Source organism: Nipponia nippon, unplaced genomic scaffold, assembly GCF_047370975.1.
Source record: "Nipponia nippon isolate SJK-2023a ecotype South Korea unplaced genomic scaffold, ASM4737097v1 scaffold_15, whole genome shotgun sequence".
In the NCBI taxonomy this organism is placed as follows: Eukaryota; Metazoa; Chordata; class Aves; order Pelecaniformes; family Threskiornithidae; genus Nipponia; species Nipponia nippon.
The window spans coordinates 8365493-8383523 of NW_028262331.1; the positions used below are offsets into that span (position 1 = coordinate 8365493).

At 38.8% G+C, this 18031-nt stretch overlaps 1 protein-coding gene across 2 annotated transcripts in view; it reads left to right on the forward strand.

The window, feature by feature from the left end:
* The window catches only part of MED13 (mediator complex subunit 13), a 58252-nt gene extending 40253 nt beyond the window's left edge, over positions 1–17999 (forward strand). For both annotated transcript variants that reach the window (XM_009469414.2, XM_087752290.1), the window contains 17 exons: positions 129–343; positions 772–968; positions 2199–3115; positions 4591–4758; positions 5874–6097; positions 6609–6798; positions 7329–7794; positions 8484–8703; positions 9354–9545; positions 9695–9918; positions 10371–10513; positions 10733–10891; positions 10977–11162; positions 11365–11513; positions 11759–11932; positions 13137–13237; positions 13950–17999. In XM_009469414.2, coding sequence (XP_009467689.1) covers positions 129–343; positions 772–968; positions 2199–3115; positions 4591–4758; positions 5874–6097; positions 6609–6798; positions 7329–7794; positions 8484–8703; positions 9354–9545; positions 9695–9918; positions 10371–10513; positions 10733–10891; positions 10977–11162; positions 11365–11513; positions 11759–11932; positions 13137–13237; positions 13950–14082 — 4058 coding nt within the window. In that variant the 3' untranslated portion in view covers positions 14083–17999. The remainder of the gene's footprint in view (positions 1–128; positions 344–771; positions 969–2198; positions 3116–4590; positions 4759–5873; positions 6098–6608; positions 6799–7328; positions 7795–8483; positions 8704–9353; positions 9546–9694; positions 9919–10370; positions 10514–10732; positions 10892–10976; positions 11163–11364; positions 11514–11758; positions 11933–13136; positions 13238–13949) is intronic.
* The last annotated feature ends 32 nt before the right edge of the window (positions 18000–18031 follow it).

Consider the following 18031-nt stretch of genomic DNA (forward strand, 5'->3'; position numbering starts at 1 on the left):
AACGTTTGACTGCTAATATGTTGTGGGAATTTGGAAACACGCTTCATTTGCCCTACTGAAATTTTAAGACAAAAGAAATACTTCAAAATGTCCTCATGCTCTAAAGCCTACTTCTAATCTGAAATTAGGCACTGCAGATCTCCATAAAATGTATCCAACTCCGCCTTCATTGGAACAACATATTATGGGATTTTCTCCAATGAACATGAATAATAAGGAATATGGCAGTATGGACACTACACTTGGAGGAACAGTACTTGAAGGGAATAGCTCTAGTGTGGGAGCTCAATTCAGAATTGAAGTAGATGAGGGTTTCTGCAGCCCCAAACCCGCTGAAATAAAGGTATGTAGTGCTGATAGTCCTGATAAATGTTTCTAATGATTATTGTTCAGTTTATTACTTAATCCTGAATAGGAACTGTGGGAAATCAAGTACAATTTGAAACTTGTGTCTAGGTAATGCACATTCTAGTAAGTAGTATGTACTATTTTACTACTTAAGTTTCAAGAAAGAGTCATGCATGAAGCTGAAGGAATGCATTTCAGTAATTGTAGTTCATTGTTTGTTTTGTGTTGGCATGTTGCTTTTTGGAGCAACATGCCACAGGTGAGAATAACGTGTGTATAAATCTACCTTTCTCTTTTGCAGCTATATCAGGATTAAATATTAAAGAACTACTGCTTGAACTTAGTCACGTTTTTTTGAGAAGCATTTTAATAGCTGAAGTGATCTAACTTACATGCTGATGCTTTACCGTGTCTAACTTCTAGGATTATTCTTATGTTTATAAACCTGAGAATTGTCAAGCTTTAGTGGGATGTTCCATGTTTGCGCCACTGAAGACGCTTCCCAGCCAGTGTCTTCCTCCCATCAAACTGCCAGAAGAATGCATTTATCGCCAGAGTTGGACTGTGGGAAAGTTGGATTTACTTCCTCCAGGACCTGCCATGCCATTCATCAAAGATGGGTATGACCCGTGCCGCAGATGTTTAAGCTTTGTAAGGTGGTCAGTTGTTATCCACAGTATAGGAAGTACCCCTAGATGTGGCGGGTTTTTTTTTTTTTGTAAACCTCTAATATTTGTAAAGACACACTGTGTTTATACAACTGACAAGAGCCTTTAAAAAAAGTCCTTACAGTTAAACCTTACTGTAAGAGACCGTCTTCTCAAATAGCTTCTTAACTGTGCATACATTTTATTCGTTGTCTCATTTAAAGGTTTCTTGGGGAAGCTTAATGGTGCAAGTCCAGTTTTAATAAGTAATGAAGATGGTAACAATCAAGATAAATGTAAACTTGGGACTTGTTTTTGCAGTGGTGTTGTAGGTACTGCAAGGGCTTAGTAGGTGGTGCTTCTGTTTCTTAAATTATTTTCTTAAATAGCAGTAATCTCGGCTGTATTGGGACTAGGAAAACATTTCGTTTGATTGGAAGCTATGCCCGGTGTGACATTGCCTGGTAACAGCAGTATTGCAGTAGGCATTTCTGTAGTCCGCATTTGGTAGTGATGGTCTTGCTGGCAGTTTTTCTTGAAGAAAATATTTATTCCTCTTTCTGTTCTGCATTAGTAGCTGGTATAAAAATGTAGCCTTCTTGTTGCTTAATCCATTTTTTGATAGAATTACATGAATATTAAATCTTAGAGTAAATACTGATGTTGCTTCTGTTAGGATCATTCATAAGCAGTATGTTTCCAGGTCACATTAGCCTTATAGGTCTTTGGAGATACTCAGCTGCTTAGGAAAGAAAATGTTAAAATGTTTCCAGGTGATACTTTCCTTCTGGATCCAGCTGAATCTGCTGCTGATAGAGCCGGTATATTTTCTTAGTGTGTGTCAACATAATGTGTAAATAAAACATGAACAAAAAAGGTGTCCTTTCGACTCCACAGAACCATACAATTTGTAATTTATTCTGACCACACTTGTTTCCTGGAAGCTTTGTGCAAAGGGAAAGACGAAAGGAGGTGGGGAAAGATTCTTTAACAGTGCTGTCAGTGGGAGTCCTGCAAAGTCATTTAGAACAAATGCTCTTGAAGTTCCTTGGGGGATGAAAATCTTGCTGGGGATTATGAAAGACTAGTTTAGAAAAGCAAATATTAATTAGGAAGGTCCTTCTTTAGAAATTTGAGACTTAAACTTCAAAACCAGTATGTTGTGTACTTAAAGTATTTCCTTCTTCCTGTGGCTGCCATTAGTGATGGAAGCACTATGGATCAAGAGTATGGCCCTGCGTACACACCACAAACTCATACTCCATTTGGGATGCCACCAAGTAGCGCACCTCCCAGTAACAGTGGAGCTGGAATTCTCCCTTCTCCTTCCACCCCTCGTTTCCCAACTCCTAGAACACCAAGGACTCCTCGAACACCTCGTGGAGCTGGTGGACCTGCAAGTGCACAGGGTTCAGTCAAATATGAGAACTCTGATTTATACTCACCAGCTTCCACACCATCGACATGTAGGCCGCTTAATTCTGTTGAACCTGCAACTGTGCCTTCCATTCCAGAGGCACACAGTCTTTATGTGAATCTCATCCTCTCAGAGTCTGTAATGAATCTCTTCAAAGACTGTAACTTTGACAGCTGCTGCATATGTGTTTGCAATATGAACATCAAAGGTGCTGATGTTGGAGTTTACATTCCTGATCCAACACAAGAGGCCCAGTATAGGTGTACCTGTGGTTTCAGTGCTGTTATGAATAGAAAATTTGGCAACAGTTCTGGACTGTTTCTTGAAGATGAATTGGATATTCTAGGACGTAATACGGAGTGCGGCAAAGAAGCAGAAAAACGCTTTGAAGCTCTCAGATCTACTTCTGTTGAACATGGCAGTGGAGGACTGAAAGAACCTGAGAAACTGCCCGATGAGTTAATACTGTTGCTGCAGGATCAGTGCACCAACTTGTTCTCACCATTCGGAGCAGCAGATCAAGATTCCATTCCCAAAGTTGGTGCAGTTAGCAACCTGGTACGTGTAGAAGAAAGGGATTGTTGCAATGACTGCTACTTAGCCTTGGAACATGGACGGCAGTTCATGGACAATATGTCAGGAGGGAAAGTTGATGAAGCACTTGTGAAAACTACTTGCTTGCACCACTGGTCAAAAAGAAATGGTAAATATTGAAAACAGATTATTTTCTACTTGTCCACCTATGATTTTTTTTTTTTTAAGCTTCATTTCTTGTGTTTTTCCTTTGTGAATATTGGATACTTTAAACTGTTTTTCCACCTGCATGCTTGTATAAACTTCTATTTTTAACAGTGTTCAGAATAACCGTTGCTTTTACATTCCGTACTGGTACCATACACCAAGCAGAGTATAGGCCTTGGCTACCATCAACTGTAAATTCCTAACGTAAATTTGAAGTGTAACGTAAGACCACAGTAACTGTCCACAACACTTCACTAGGCTTATTCTTTTAGAGCAGCTTTTGGTGACTGCATTTACGGAGGCTCTGTGGAATGAGTGTACATACAAAGTGTAGGTGGTTCAAATGGTGACTGTATTGTCAAGGCTACTGTGGCAGAATTAAACAAGATTTATGATTCAGTTGCCTTCCCCCCCTTCTTTAAGGGGGGGGGGGCGGTAGTTTAATGGCATGTGTGGCAAATAAAGCATTATTGTAGCCTTCGCTCTGTGTTGGATCTGCCAGAGATCCTTGGATATTTCCTTCTAGGGCCTGACTAATGATATACTGTCTCATGGAATACCGTTTATTCTGTGTATTTGCATACTTCTCTCAATAATAGTCTTTTCAAGTAGCAACTCTAGCAGGGTGAACAGTGAAATATGAAACTTTGATAGCAGTTAGCTGCGATTCATAGTCGTTAATGAGGATGAGGAGGACTAACAGTAAAACACAGCTAGGATTCTGTGTATCAGTGGGGGATGAAGTTTAAAAGCCCAGGCTATAGATAAATCAATGTTTTCAGGCACCCAGGAGAAGACTCAGTGTTACTGTCACCTTGGTATTTAGGATAAGAAGATGTAAAAATACTTCTAAATGGAAGGCTATGAAATTATAGCCATACCAAATTGTGTGTCAGCTTTTTATTCTTAAGCACTGTGCATTAAATGGCATAGTGGTGGCAAGCTTGATGAAGTGGACTGTCACTGTTTTGAGGCTTCCCTCAACTTCTATGAAGTGAGCACTGGGTGGCAGTCTGTTTAACCTTCCTTTATTTGGAGGGAAAATCCTGTAGTTTAAGGGTTGTACAACTTGTTTGTGTGGGGGTTTTGGTTTGGTTTGGTTGTTTGGGTTTTTTTTTTTAAATTTTAGGGCTTTTTCCCTTAGTTTAAATCGTAAGATGGTAAGGCTTTTAAGGGAAAAAACTCTACAGAAAAAAAAATAATAAAAAAAAAAAATCCATCTGTGTTTTTTATAAATGGCTGAGAGGGGAGGAGGGAGAACCCTAAATCTGTGTGCTTAACTTTTTATATCATGGCCTTTGGGTGGCCTGCATGTATGTTTTAGAAGAGTGTGACCTTGTTTGAAATCAAGGTGGCTTAGGATTCTGGGTTGTTTGAGGAGGGCTTTATTTTATCCTGTTGTTGCAGTAGGCCTTGACAATTTTTTTGTCCTTTCAGTTGTGGATGTGAGCATGCAGTGTTCCCAGGACATCCTTCGTATGCTCCTCTCGCTCCAGCCAGTTCTTCAGGATGCAATTCAGAAAAAGCGAACGGTCCGGTCTTGGGGTGTGCAAGGCCCCCTCACATGGCAACAGTTTCACAAAATGGCTGGCAGAGGCTCTTACGGTAAACTGCTGCGTAGACTCCTGTCTGTTAATCTCTACTTGATCCGGCCACCAAACCTCAGTGTCTGGATGCTGTTCAGCCTATTGGAATTCTAAACAGCATTTGACCTTTCTTTAAGCTAGCAAGAGCTATTAGACAGGGGAGAATTCTTCTCTTTAGAAAAACAGAAAATATTTATATTCCTTAAAACAGTAAATGAATTAGATATGTGTATTTAAAATTAACAGCTTCAATTGCACTGTTTATATATACTGGACACTTCTCCAAGTGAGGGACTGAAATTGCAAAGATGGATTTAATGGTAAAAACAGTAATTGCTCTGTTTGTTCGGGTTTGTTTTGTTTTGTTTTTTTTTTTTCCTCCTCAAAAGAATTACTCCACTTTAAAAATAGCGTAGTTAAAAATACTAGCTTTGAAATGCTTGAAAAAGTGTGCTTTATTGCTCGGTAGTTTCAGAACTGTGTTGAAGATTTGAGGTTATCCAGTGTGTTGTCTATGATAAATATTTGGAGTGGCCAACACCTGATGCACGTTTACAGATACAAGGTAAACTTTGTGCACTCAAGATTTAAACTGACCTCATTAGCACATGAGATTGATTTACCACTACGTAGAAGAGTGACCTTTCACCGGCAGATCTTTTGTAGCTATTTTTAGAACATGGTAATTATACATTTAGGGTACATGTAAATGCATGGTTTTAATTTTTTTTTTTTCCTCATTCTGTGGTCCTTTACGTATCTGCTTAGACTATTTACGTTTCTTCCCCCTCTTTTTGATCACTCTGTGGGGAAGGCTTCCTGGACACTAAAGGTCTGTTCCTGATTGTCTGTATACTGATAGAAATATTAAACAACCGTGGAACTTCTTCTTGAGGCCCTGAGAGATTTCAAATAAAAATAATTAGCTGATGCTTTTTTGCAGAGGGTTGGATCATACAGGCAGGTTTTTCATTTGGATCTGTTAAAATGAGAACTATTCCATTTACAAGCAGTGCTACTTCCTGTTAGATGCCGGGAAGGCCAGTGTGTTTTTCTGTTCATGTTTCCTAGAAGCAGGGTGTTAATTTTAAGCTTTCTGCTTAATATATTGGAAAATGTGTCTTGCTTTTCCAGGAACTGATGAGTCCCCGGAACCACTGCCAATCCCAACATTTTTGTTGGGATATGATTACGATTTTCTGGTGCTGTCTCCATTTGCTTTGCCGTATTGGGAGAGGCTGATGTTGGAACCTTACGGATCTCAAAGAGATGTTGCTTATGTTGTGGTGTGCCCTGAAAATGAGGCTCTGCTGAATGGAGCAAAAAGCTTCTTTAGGGATCTGACTGCAATATACGAGGTACATTATTTATGGTAGTTAGCAGTGAAATGGATTTTTGAAAGACTGTTTTTAATACGTACTCATAACTACTTATCAGGCTTGTCTCAGATGATATAAACGCTTGCACAGAATGCTCTCTCAGCTGCTAGAAAGGATTTTAGGAATGGGCACTTGGAAGATAAGGGTTGTTCATGTTGCTCACCATTCCTCTTACTAATAGCTGTTTTGAGAGTCTTTATCTGATAAACGCCACTCAGTGGTAAAACTCCGTATTACCACTTTAATTGTTTTAGCTACATTTAATTAATTAATTAAATGCATGTATTACTTGGATTGTGATTAAGATTAGAGTAGATGATGTATCAACCTGTTTTTCTTGCATTTAGGAAAACCTGGAAATAAACCATAAAATCACTATTAAATATTTCATACTGGTGTAGTATTCTAGAATTAAATGTTACTGATATTTGACAGTTTTTAAGGCTTACAAATTCCTTATCTTGCATCTTCTATTTTACCTTCTTTGCAGTCATGCAGGCTTGGTCAGCACAGACCTATCTGTAAGTTATTGCCTGATGGGATCATGAGAGTTGGACCTACTGCTTCAAAGAAGCTTTCTGAGAAGCTGGTCACAGAATGGTTCTCACAGACAGCTAACACCAACAATGAAGCGTTTTCCAAACTTAAACTATATGCCCAAGTTTGCAGATATGAGCTGGGTATGAATTGTTTTTAGTGTTTCTTATTTCATACAATTACCACTTACTCCATTCCAGTAGAGGAGAAGAAATTGTTGCATTTATTCATTGAGTCTTATTGTTTGTTGCAGCTTTCTGGTTTTAAGCTTGGGGGGGGGGGGGGGGGAATTCCAAACTCCCAATATATTTAAATGTGTGCTAAAATGGCTTCTTCTCATCTAGCAGTATCTTTAGGAAACGGCAGTGTTGCTGCCTGACAGGGACTTTGGTTGTCTTTTTGTATTGGTGACTGAAATTCTGAAGCAGTGATTTCTAGCAATTCAACATGGCTGGAAAAAAAATTATTTTTAAAATAGATTTCTGGATATTTCTGAAAGAGTCTTAATGAGAATACTGGAATTTGAAAATTTAATACAGGTATTTTAGTTTGGGAGGTAAAATGTATGCTAAGGGTTTGCTCTCTGTTTTGTTAAAACTATAAACTTACATAGATGAAGTATGCTTAAAAACAGCTGCAATATAAAATTTACACTTTTTTTTTCTGGTTTTAGGTCCTTATCTCGCTTCTCAGCCTTTGGACAATTCTTTACTTTCCCAAACAAATCTGGTCCCTCCCTCCAGCCAGCCAGCCTCTGCTCTGCCCCCAGCAACAGCTAACGCTGGGAATCCTAACACACCGTCGTCTGCTCCTGCAGCTCCCACCAGTAGTACTATGACAGCAACATCAAACAGTGCCATGTCTTCTGCAGCTACTACAGCTAATTCAACGCTGACTACCACTGCCCCATCATCCTCTTCTGCCAGTATAGGCAGTGGGATACCAACAAGCAAGCCTTCTTCATTTCCGCCTTTTAGCAGCATGAACAATACCACTTCTGCCTCCCTGCCCGCTCAGGCTGCAACAGTCCAAAACGGGCAAACAGGAGGACAGCAGCAACAGCCAACACTGCAAACAGCAGGGATGTCTGGAGATACTGCTTCAGCGCCTGCACAGCCCCATCCAGAGGTTTCTGAAAGGTAATGAACTGCAGAGTCAAACCTGCTTTGGCTAAAAAAAACAAACAAACAAACAAACAAACCAAACCCTCAGCTCAACTAATGTAAACCTATTAATGCCACTCTTGTCCCCTCAAGAAAAATCTTATATTTCTTTTCTAGTCACCAGGCTGCTTTTTAGTGGGAATGAGAGTTCATGGTGGAGCTGAACTTTTTAGTTCCAGTCTTAGCTGCAGTTCCAACTGCATCTCGGTGTCTGCTGTGGTACAAAGATAAATTTTCTCTTTTTTTCTTTTCTCTTTAAAAGAGGAAAAATTGACCAAACTACTCACTTCTGTATTTTAAAGGTGGTGGTGGGGAATAGATAACTGGTACCATCTTAAAGTTCTACTTTCTGTTATCAAAGTTATAGTAGTAAAGACAGCTCTTACTGAGCGACTGACCTTGTAAGTATTCTTGTTCCCCAGTTGAAGCAATAGAACTATGTGCTGTTGAGCCTCTGTAATAAAGGCGGCTAAAGAAAAGACAAGCAATACTGAGTTGCTGATAAACTCACACGCAAAAATGAAATAAAAAGACTGTTTTTTACACCACGGTTGACTCAAAGGTCTTTCAGATTAATATTTGACAATCTGATCTTAGTTTTGAAGTAAAAATAAATCATTATAAAACTCAGCTTTTTGTAACTGGTTTCAAAATTTCATTTCCAGCACTATGGATCGTGATAAAGTCGGAGTCCCTACAGATGGAGATTCACATGCTATCACCTATCCACCTGCAATTGTAGTTTACATAATTGATCCTTTTACATATGAAAAAAAGGATGAGAACAGTAGCTCATCTAGTTTGTGGACACTTGGACTTCTGCGCTGCTTTTTAGAGATGGTTCAGGTTCTTCCTTCTAACATCAAGAATATAATTTCTGTGCAGGTGAGCCAACGTTTATAGAAATGTGCTGAACAAAGTAGCTTTGGCTTTGGCTGTGTTTTGGAGGCGGTAACGCCCTCAAGGTGAAAGTTTCATTTGCTTTGTAAACATTGCTTACAGTTCTACAGCTGTTAAATCATGAAGATTATTGTTTTTAGAGCAGTTTGGGTGTTATTAACCAAAGCCAAATCCCGTAGTAGATTCCAAACTCATCAGTCTTATCCCTGAGGAAATTTAGTGGCCCACTCCAATAACGAGTGAAGTACGGGAAAGCTGCTTGTGCCATCACTGGAATCTCTGCTGCCAGCCTGACCCTGCTGCGCTTTAGACAGTGCTCTTTCCTGATGGGCATCCAGCGGTAATGCTGTCAGCAGCTGCAAAACTAGTTAACAGAGGGCCTCTTTTTGGAGGAATAATTAAGATTCTCTTCTAAACAAATTTTTTTTTTTTCTCTGAAGAAAATTTCAATGAGAGTAATTGCTTGAAGGTCCCACTTAGCTTTGGAAGAAGTGGCAGGAGATATGCAAGAACCAGAGAAATTTGATTGCAAAGTAAAATTCTAAAAGCAGCGTACCCAAATATTATCTCAAAAGCCTTTTAATCTAATGATGAAACAGTAATTATGTTTTTCCCCCCTCTGTAATCTGTTCCAGATTGTCCCATGTCAGTACCTTCTACAACCTGTGAAACATGAAGACCGGCAGATTTACACTCAGCATTTAAAATCTTTGGCATTTTCATCTTTTACTCAGTGTCGGAGACCTCTTCCAACTTCCACCAACGTGAAAACGTTAACTGGCTTTGGCCCAGGTTTAGCCATGGAAACTGCTCTTAAGAGCCCTGATGTGAGTGGTGTTAATGTGGTTGTGTAAATATGCACATCGGGGAAATGTCCCTGTTTATTAAATGATTGGCATCTTTCACATTAACTAACTAGAGTTGTGAGGAATAATTGCTTCCCAAAACTTCATTGTCTGTTCTGTCATCTTTATAGAGACCCGAGTGTATTCGCCTGTACACCCCTCCTTTTATACTGGCTCCTGTAAAGGACAAGCAAACAGAACTAGGAGAAACTTTTGGAGAAGCTGGCCAGAAGTATAACGTACTTTTTGTAGGCTACTGTTTGTCTCATGATCAAAGATGGCTTCTTGCATCCTGTACAGATCTCTATGGAGAACAGTTAGAAACTTGCATAATTAATATTGACGTACCAAACAGGTAAGAATGAAACTGTTAATTTAATTTTTAGCATGTATGTCGTCTTTCATTCCCCTGAAGAATTAGTTTGTTTATGATGCTGTAAGAATAACTCTGACTTTTGTAGACTCACTATATTGCAAAACTAGCTAAAGCGAATGGTTATTTTCCATATTATGTGCATATTGTTTTGAGTTAAATTTCTAGAAGAATGTTACTTGGTTTCATGTGATTCTTGAGTGTGTGTGTATGTGTGTTCATACTCCTCCCCCCCCAGCTTTTGATGTCAGTGTTAGAATGTGATCGATTAAAAAAAGCCAAAAAAACTGAAGTTACAATTGATGTACTCCAATACTAATGTTCTTGGGTCCTGTGAATGTTCAGGTTAGCGCAAATAAGAAGTTCCAAACGTGGCAATAAAAACTTGTTGCAGATGGATTCTAGCTTTGTTTTCCCTTCTTTGTTAATTGTAGAGCTCGCAGGAAAAAGGGCTCTGCCCGCAGACTTGGTCTTCAGAAACTCTGGGAATGGTGCTTGGGACTTGTGCAGATGAGCTCTTTGCCATGGAGAGTTGTAATAGGCCGTTTGGGAAGAATAGGACACGGGGAATTAAAAGGTAATGTTAGCATTTTGAGTCTAAAACTTAATTTGAAGCCTTCATTTTTCAGTAATATAAAGTGTCTGTCCCTGTTTCTGGAAGAAAACCTAAATAATTTTAGAGTTCCTTTGTATGTTTGAAACTTAACAGATGTGAACCCACACTGTTATAGGTAAAGTATGTATTCTGCAGCAAGCACTGTTCTTCTAGATAAACTTATATCCTTTATATCCTCAGACTGGAGTTGTTTGCTGAGTCGCCGAAACCTTCAGTCCCTTAGTAAGAGGCTAAAAGACATGTGCAGAATGTGTGGTATCTCTGCTGCAGACTCTCCCAGCATTCTCAGTGCTTGTTTGGTGGCAATGGAACCGCAGGGGTCCTTCATTATTATGCCAGGTATTTCAGAAACTCTTTTCTGGCAAGGGAACTAATAGATCAGGTTTAGCAAAACTAAGGAAATACTTGCTTTTTTTTCCCAAAGATTCTGTATCGACTGGCTCTGTGTTTGGACGCAGCACCACTCTAAATATGCAGACGTCTCAGCTGAACACCCCACAGGACACATCATGCACTCACATACTTGTGTTTCCCACATCTGCGTCTGTGCAAGTAGCATCGTCAACTTATACCACTGAAAACTTGGATCTGGCCTTTAACACAAACAATGGTTAGTAGATGGGATTTATTCTTGTTGTAAAAACAAACCAACCAAAAAAACCCCCCTTGACACTCCCCCTATAGTAAGAATGAGACTGTTTATTCTTATGAAACACAGGATTTATATGGAAAATCACTTGATTTCAGAATGTGTTGTCATCTCCTGTACGTAAGGAAACTATAGAAATTCACTGGTCTTGTTCTTTTTCAAGATGGAGCAGATGGAATGGGAATCTTTGACTTGTTAGACACTGGAGATGATCTTGATCCTGATATTATAAATATTCTTCCTGCATCCCCTACTGGATCCCCTGTACATTCTCCAGGGTCCCACTACCCCCATGGAGGTGATATGGGCAAGGTAACTATCAGAGTAAACACAGAGTTGTGCGCGCGTGTGGTGTTTGTTTTTCTCCATCTGCTCGTTTCCTTTTGTGGAATGAAAGGTTCCTATGCAATGTCTTGAATCAATTGGATATTGGATTGTCTTTGCAAGATTCTTGTAACGCGTGGATATTTCAAAATGCTTTGTGTTTGGAAAGCTACAGATAATTTCTATTAAGTTTGTGCTCTCCTAATATTAAACCGTTGCCTGTTGTTTTACAGGGTCAAGGTACAGATCGATTGCTTTCAACAGAATCTCACGATGAAGTAACAAATATACTGCAACAGCCATTGGCCCTTGGTTATTTTGTGTCAACTGCCAAAGCAGGTCCATTGCCTGACTGGTTTTGGTCAGCGTGTCCTCAAGCACAAAATCAGTGTCCCTTGTTTCTTAAGGTACCGTCACTTCAGCAGGCGTACAGCCACCTTCCTGGACAGTGTCCTAGAAAATTGTGCAGGGATCTGAATTATGAGAACTGCTAGGTTTAAAACAAAGTTGGTGCATGCCTCTTCGAATGTGTCTGCTTTTGCTTCAAGAGAGGTCGGGTTTTAAATTTTTGAGCTTTGGCTTTTTAGGTTCACTTTTTTTAAGGGAAGAAAAATGATTAATGGAAGTAGCAAATGTTCTGAAGGGTTCTGCTCTTCTGATGGTTTCTTCACGGTAGTCTGGACTGTTTTCTGTTTCTGGCTTTGTGCTACGGTATTTTGTAAGAATAGGTTTAGTTTCTAGAGAGATCTCTGGTTAATGTTTGACTCCCGTGGGGACTGGTGGGTAGAGAGGGAAGTATACAAGTGTAATGTAATATCTCGTTTACACTGAGTAAAAGAAAAATAATAAATAAACCTCTTTATGTATTGCACAAAGCATAAAAGCTAGGTTTTCCATGTTGGCTGTTGCCAAGTGATAGTCATTGTATCATCTGTCTGGATGTTGTCTGATCTCCTTATCTTTTTATGGCACAATCAAGACATACTTGGCACATTTAAGGCTATACATTAGTATACAGAGAAACTTTCTGTATGAACATTATTCATTTTTTACTAAATTAGCATCTCTAATACTGTGCTTTATTTTCTAATGATACCGATACATCTTCTTCAGCCTTATTTGTGTCTGGGTTAGCAGTTCCTCTTGGCCTAAGCTCAGCTGTGGCTTTGGTATAAGACATTTTTTTGAATAGAGGATTTATTATTTACCCTAAGCAGCTCTATACATGGAATATAAATAGACCAGTCTTATGGAAAGCAACTGAACTTTCAAGTCTGTGTATTACTGGGCATCTTGGGCTACTTGAGTTGCTTTTTTAATAATCACTTAATGTAGGCAAAGGGATTTAGAAAAAAAATTCCTAAGATGTATTACACTACTAGCACTGTGCTTTTAGGGGAGATCTGAGTGCATTTCCTTTATATTCTGATAATTCCTGAACTTGTCGACGGCCTTAAGGATAAGATTTGTTTTGGCTTGTGCGTCAGGGAATAGAAGGTGACTGCAAGGTATGGGTCAACAGTAGAGGGAAGGAAGCACCAGTACAGAGGGAAGAAAATACGCTGTAGTTGAACCAGGCAATAACTGCTGGCATCTTTCTTCCTTTCTTAGGCCTCTTTGCACCTCCACGTGCCTTCAGTGCAATCAGACGAGCTACTCCACAGTAAACACTCCCATCCACTTGATTCTAATCAAACTTCTGATGTGCTCAGGTATTTATGATTGATCACTTGCAAAAATACTGTGCATTTCATTTTTAATACTGCTGCAGTGAAGCTAGATTTGTTTGGGTTTTGTGCTGTTAGTTTTTTCTTTGTGCTGCTGCTATCCTTAGTACATCACAGATACAATATCAACTGCTGTGCTTTGAGTAGTTAAAAGATGGCTTTATCACAGAACACTGCAATTAAAAACAAACATCTCGAAGCCCTTCTTTAACTAATCAATGTTGATTACAACTGAAAATATTTGAAAGACAATAAATTCCTGAAGCTAAAAGAGAGTCTGAAGTGTAACACAGAAGATGGTGCATAAATGAGAGGAAGATAATTATAGCTAAGCCAGAATCTTGCATGGCAATCTTGTGGGAAGACTGAAATGCTGAAGTACCAGAGTCTGAGAGACTCATGTAAACATAGGACACTTGTTGAGAAAACGTCAGATTTTTCCTTAGTGTTTTTTTTTTTTTTTTAAATACGTGACCCTCTTGATGTTAATTAAGCATAGACAATTAAAATGACAGTTTTCCACTGAAAGAAAGTTTAGCTTTGAACTGCTTGAAATAATTCTGAAGGCATGTTATTTCAGAATGTTGGCAAACGTATTATGTTTTTAATACCAAAGAAACTGGATGATATTAAACGAGGACTGTAAAATACGGGTGAGAGAATCTCTTGGCTTGATGGAAGCTTGTTTGCTTTTCAGGTTTGTTCTGGAACAGTACAATGCACTCTCCTGGCTAACCTGTGATCCTGCAACCCAGGACAGACGGTCATGTCTCCCAATTCATTTTGTGGTGCTGAATCAGTTGTATAACTTTATCATGAATATGCTGTGATCTTCATCTGAATTTTGCAAGACAAAAATGAGGAAAAGGGATATTTCACTGCAGGACTAAGTTATAATTCTTCTCAGTGCAAGTTGTTTGTGATGGGGTATGAATCTTGTTACTTCCAGCAAATATTGTTTTGACTTGTGAGAGGGGCACCTATCGCCCCACTGTCTTTGAGTCATCGACTACGGGGGACACTTTAGAATGATGATCAGAAAGTGTATTATAACATTTTTAGTAGCAAAATTAACCATTTTTCCCCAACCACAGTATTTGTGAAGAGTAATGAGCCATAGTACCCAGTCATGGTTAATGAATATTAAAAGCATGGAGATGAGAAGAAACATGAGGAACAATAAGTTTCAACCTATGGCTTTGGAACATCGAGATGTTCTTGTATTGGATTATAGTACCTAGTATTCAAAAATGCCTGCATCTCTTATTTATTGTAAGTTTTTAAATGTATAAATTGTCTTATATTTCTTAACCTCTTTTATAAAAATTTTCCTAGAAGGTTTATACTGCCTTCTTGCTTTAAAGCAATTGGTCTAAAATATATGTAATCGTCTTAATTAAAAGTTGCAGTAGGTTGCTTTTAGAGTATTATTTTTTTGTAAGGGGTGGGTGGGGACAGTAAATTTGTATTGTCTTGATGTACAGTTTAATGGGGATAGAGGGGTTAATGTCCATACCATTGTGTGTGGGGGATTTACAGCTAAGCTGTAGTTGCAGAGTACATGTACAGTAATGAAGTTCACTGTGTTTATATAAATTGAAAAGGTACCGGGTCTTACAGCATTTTATATCACACCTTTACAGAGTAACAATGGCAATATATAAGTGATATTGTAGGTGGTTTAACTTGTAGTGAGAATAAAATGAATAAACTCTTCAACTGAAGTTTGTGTTATGGTTCAGGGCTGTGGCTAGATTCTCAGATCTATTTCCAGTATACGAGTTTTAATATTACAAGAATATCTATTGTGCATTGTTGTTACCTAGATATTCTTGGCACTGTGGTGACTGCGTTGTTTTCTTCCACATTTGCGATAAAACGTCAATCTGATACGGAACGCACAGAAAACGCTGATCTTATCCAAAGTCTCCTGTAAGGCTGAAATTTAGCCCAGCTCTAGCCATTTTACAAACGCAAAAATAGTCAATCTTGACTTTAAGATTGGTGTGTGTTTAACGAAAATGTGGTGTATATAGATTCTCAGTGAATTCTGGTATTCAGATTTTATTCCACTAGGAAAAAAACAGCACGAAACCCTGAACATTTCCCTTTTTAATGTATTTTTGGCACTGTGGTGAAGGTCCCAAGTATCAGTGTATGGCCTTCCCCATATCCCCTTTTCGGGCTCTGGCTGGGGCATGTGCCAAGGAGGCTTAGCCCTCTCTAAGGAAGGGACTGACAAATCACAAGGCTTTTGAAAACGTCTCCCTCTGTCTACAGTCACCATTTTTTCTCAGTAGTTTCCTTCCTCTCTCCTAGCACATGCCAAATGTCTGATGCTGCTCTAAAATAGCCCCTACGGGTGCTGAAGAGCAACTGCATATGCTTTTTCTGGGTTCCTCATCTGACTACCAGATTAAAAACTTAACTCCTGCAGTGCTCACGTGAGCCTGTTGCGATAACCCGTGTCCTGGGTCTTAATACTGTCCGTCTTGCTGGTTTAAACCTTTAAAGGAGCAAGTTTTAAGATCCATTTGTGCACCCGCTGTTAATCCCCTACAAGGAAGAATTCGCTTGCATTTACAAAACTTAGTGTGTTAATGAAAATCACGTTTCGTAAATGCAAAATACCTGCTTGAGGTCATCTTTCATATAAACAGTCTCACTGAATCATGTATATACAATAATAGCGACTTTTTTTGTTTTGTATAAAGAAGTTGTACAATTGGTGATGAAAATTTTCAGTCATTTCTTCAAAATAACATGAGTGCAATCAGAAGCTAGCATATTTTGATAAATAGAGTTAAAAACTGGGTCTGTCCATTACTTTATGTTGATAATGGTAGTGCACCGCAGATTAAACAGCCCATTTTTGTCTTACAGAAGGTTTTTTTTCCTCATTTGGCTGAGATTTTTTGAAGTGGAAAAGTGCTCCTAAAACTGGAATTTTCAAAGCGTATGTCCTATATGTCCTATCTTTTTTTTTTTCCCTTTTTAAAGCTTTGTTGCTAAGTGGTCATTTTTCACCCTGGCTCCATTTAGCCAAGTTCCAAGGGCTGGGTTTTGCTGTGGCTTGCTTTGTGTTAAATCTAACTTGTATTCATAAAGGTAAGTGAATCAGCTCCCTGAACATTGGTGTAACTGTATTCTGTTACCTGGACCACAGCCTTTCCTGTGAAACTCTCCAACTGTGAAAGCTGCCAGTTTCCCACTCCCCCCACAAATGCCGTTAAAGTAAATTTTAATATTATAACCACTAGAAAAGATTAGGAGGGCCATTTCTGGAGTGATAGTCACAGCCGGCAATGTACATATCAAACCTGCCAGCACCGTGGAGCCAACTACTACGTTGGGCATACCTATTTGTTAGCTACTTTCATTTAACTATTTTAAGTGCACATAATAGCTGGTTTATAAATAAAATTGTCACAATCCAATAACTTGGGTTCTTTAGCAAGTACAAGCTTAAATATTTGAAAATTTCAGCTCTGGCTTCTCAAAATGATGCTGCAAGGAAGTATTGTTCCTGGCAGTGCTCTGTTAAGTAGCTGTGGAGGTTTCTCTCCTAAGTATCCAATGAAAGAAGAATCTGAGATCCTTCCATTCCGATTAAAAATATGTATTTTAACCTAGCTATTACTGTATTTAAGCCATTTTAATCACCTTTGACTCACTGCTATTTGAATTAGATTTCTGAAAACCCTGTTGCTAGACCAGCAGGCCACCAATTGTACTTGCAAACAACCCTTACATTTTAAAGTAGCTGTAACATTTAGATCTTTCTAACATTTTCTGAAATAATTAAAGATAAATGAATTTATATTTAAATCCTCAGCTATGTTCTTACTTAGCTGTCAGTTATGGCGCAGATTATTGTATTTCTATATTTACCTCCGTTGGTAATTTTAACTTCATGTGTTGTTATGAAGACTTGCAGATGTCTTTAATCAAGCACTATTTGTTAATACTGTAATATCAAAATATTATGTCGCGTTATTTTAAAGCTTTCAAAAATAAGAGTAAAATGTTTTAAAAAATGCTATTGCACCATATAATTTGCTGCACAACAGTATGGCACAGCATATCAGTCTGTTTTGATAGTAATGCTGCATAAGCAACGTTTTGATCTGGGTTTCTTTTGAGAATTCGTTAATTAGGTGACATTGTATGACATTACCGTCTCGACAACCTCCAGCTGGGAAGGTTTGGTTTTTTGGTGGTTTTTGTTTTGTTTTAGTAAAGGACCCAGGACTATGCTTCATACTTAAAGGGTTGGGTTTTTTTTAATTATTATTATTATTATTTGTGGGTGTACTTTTTATTTTCAGTGGAGTAAAGCTTACTTTACAGTAGAACTGGATTTGGGACCTACCACAATCCTCAGGGTCACTTTTTCAGGATGTTACTAATCTAGCTTTAGGTTTTTCCGAGCGAACTGGACGTGCGGACCTTGCAGAGCGACCCGTGGCCTCCTCACTGGACATGTCGCCTTCCCCGCCCCTGCCAGCGCGGCCGGGTCACGCCGAGGGAGCTGTCCCACCTTCTCACACAGCCGCCACACGCCATGGGCCAAGTCGTCGTATTTATCGTGACAAGAAAAAAAATAAATAAAAGCGATTAAGGAACAAACACTATTGCTGCCGAATGCCATAAACACTGAGTTGTACAAATTGTGATTGAGGAAATGAAAAAGGTTTATACTTTTTAAAAAAATTTCAAATGGAATAAATTATTCATGAAGCCTTGATTGTGGTGTCGCGTTATTTACAGCGGGCGGGG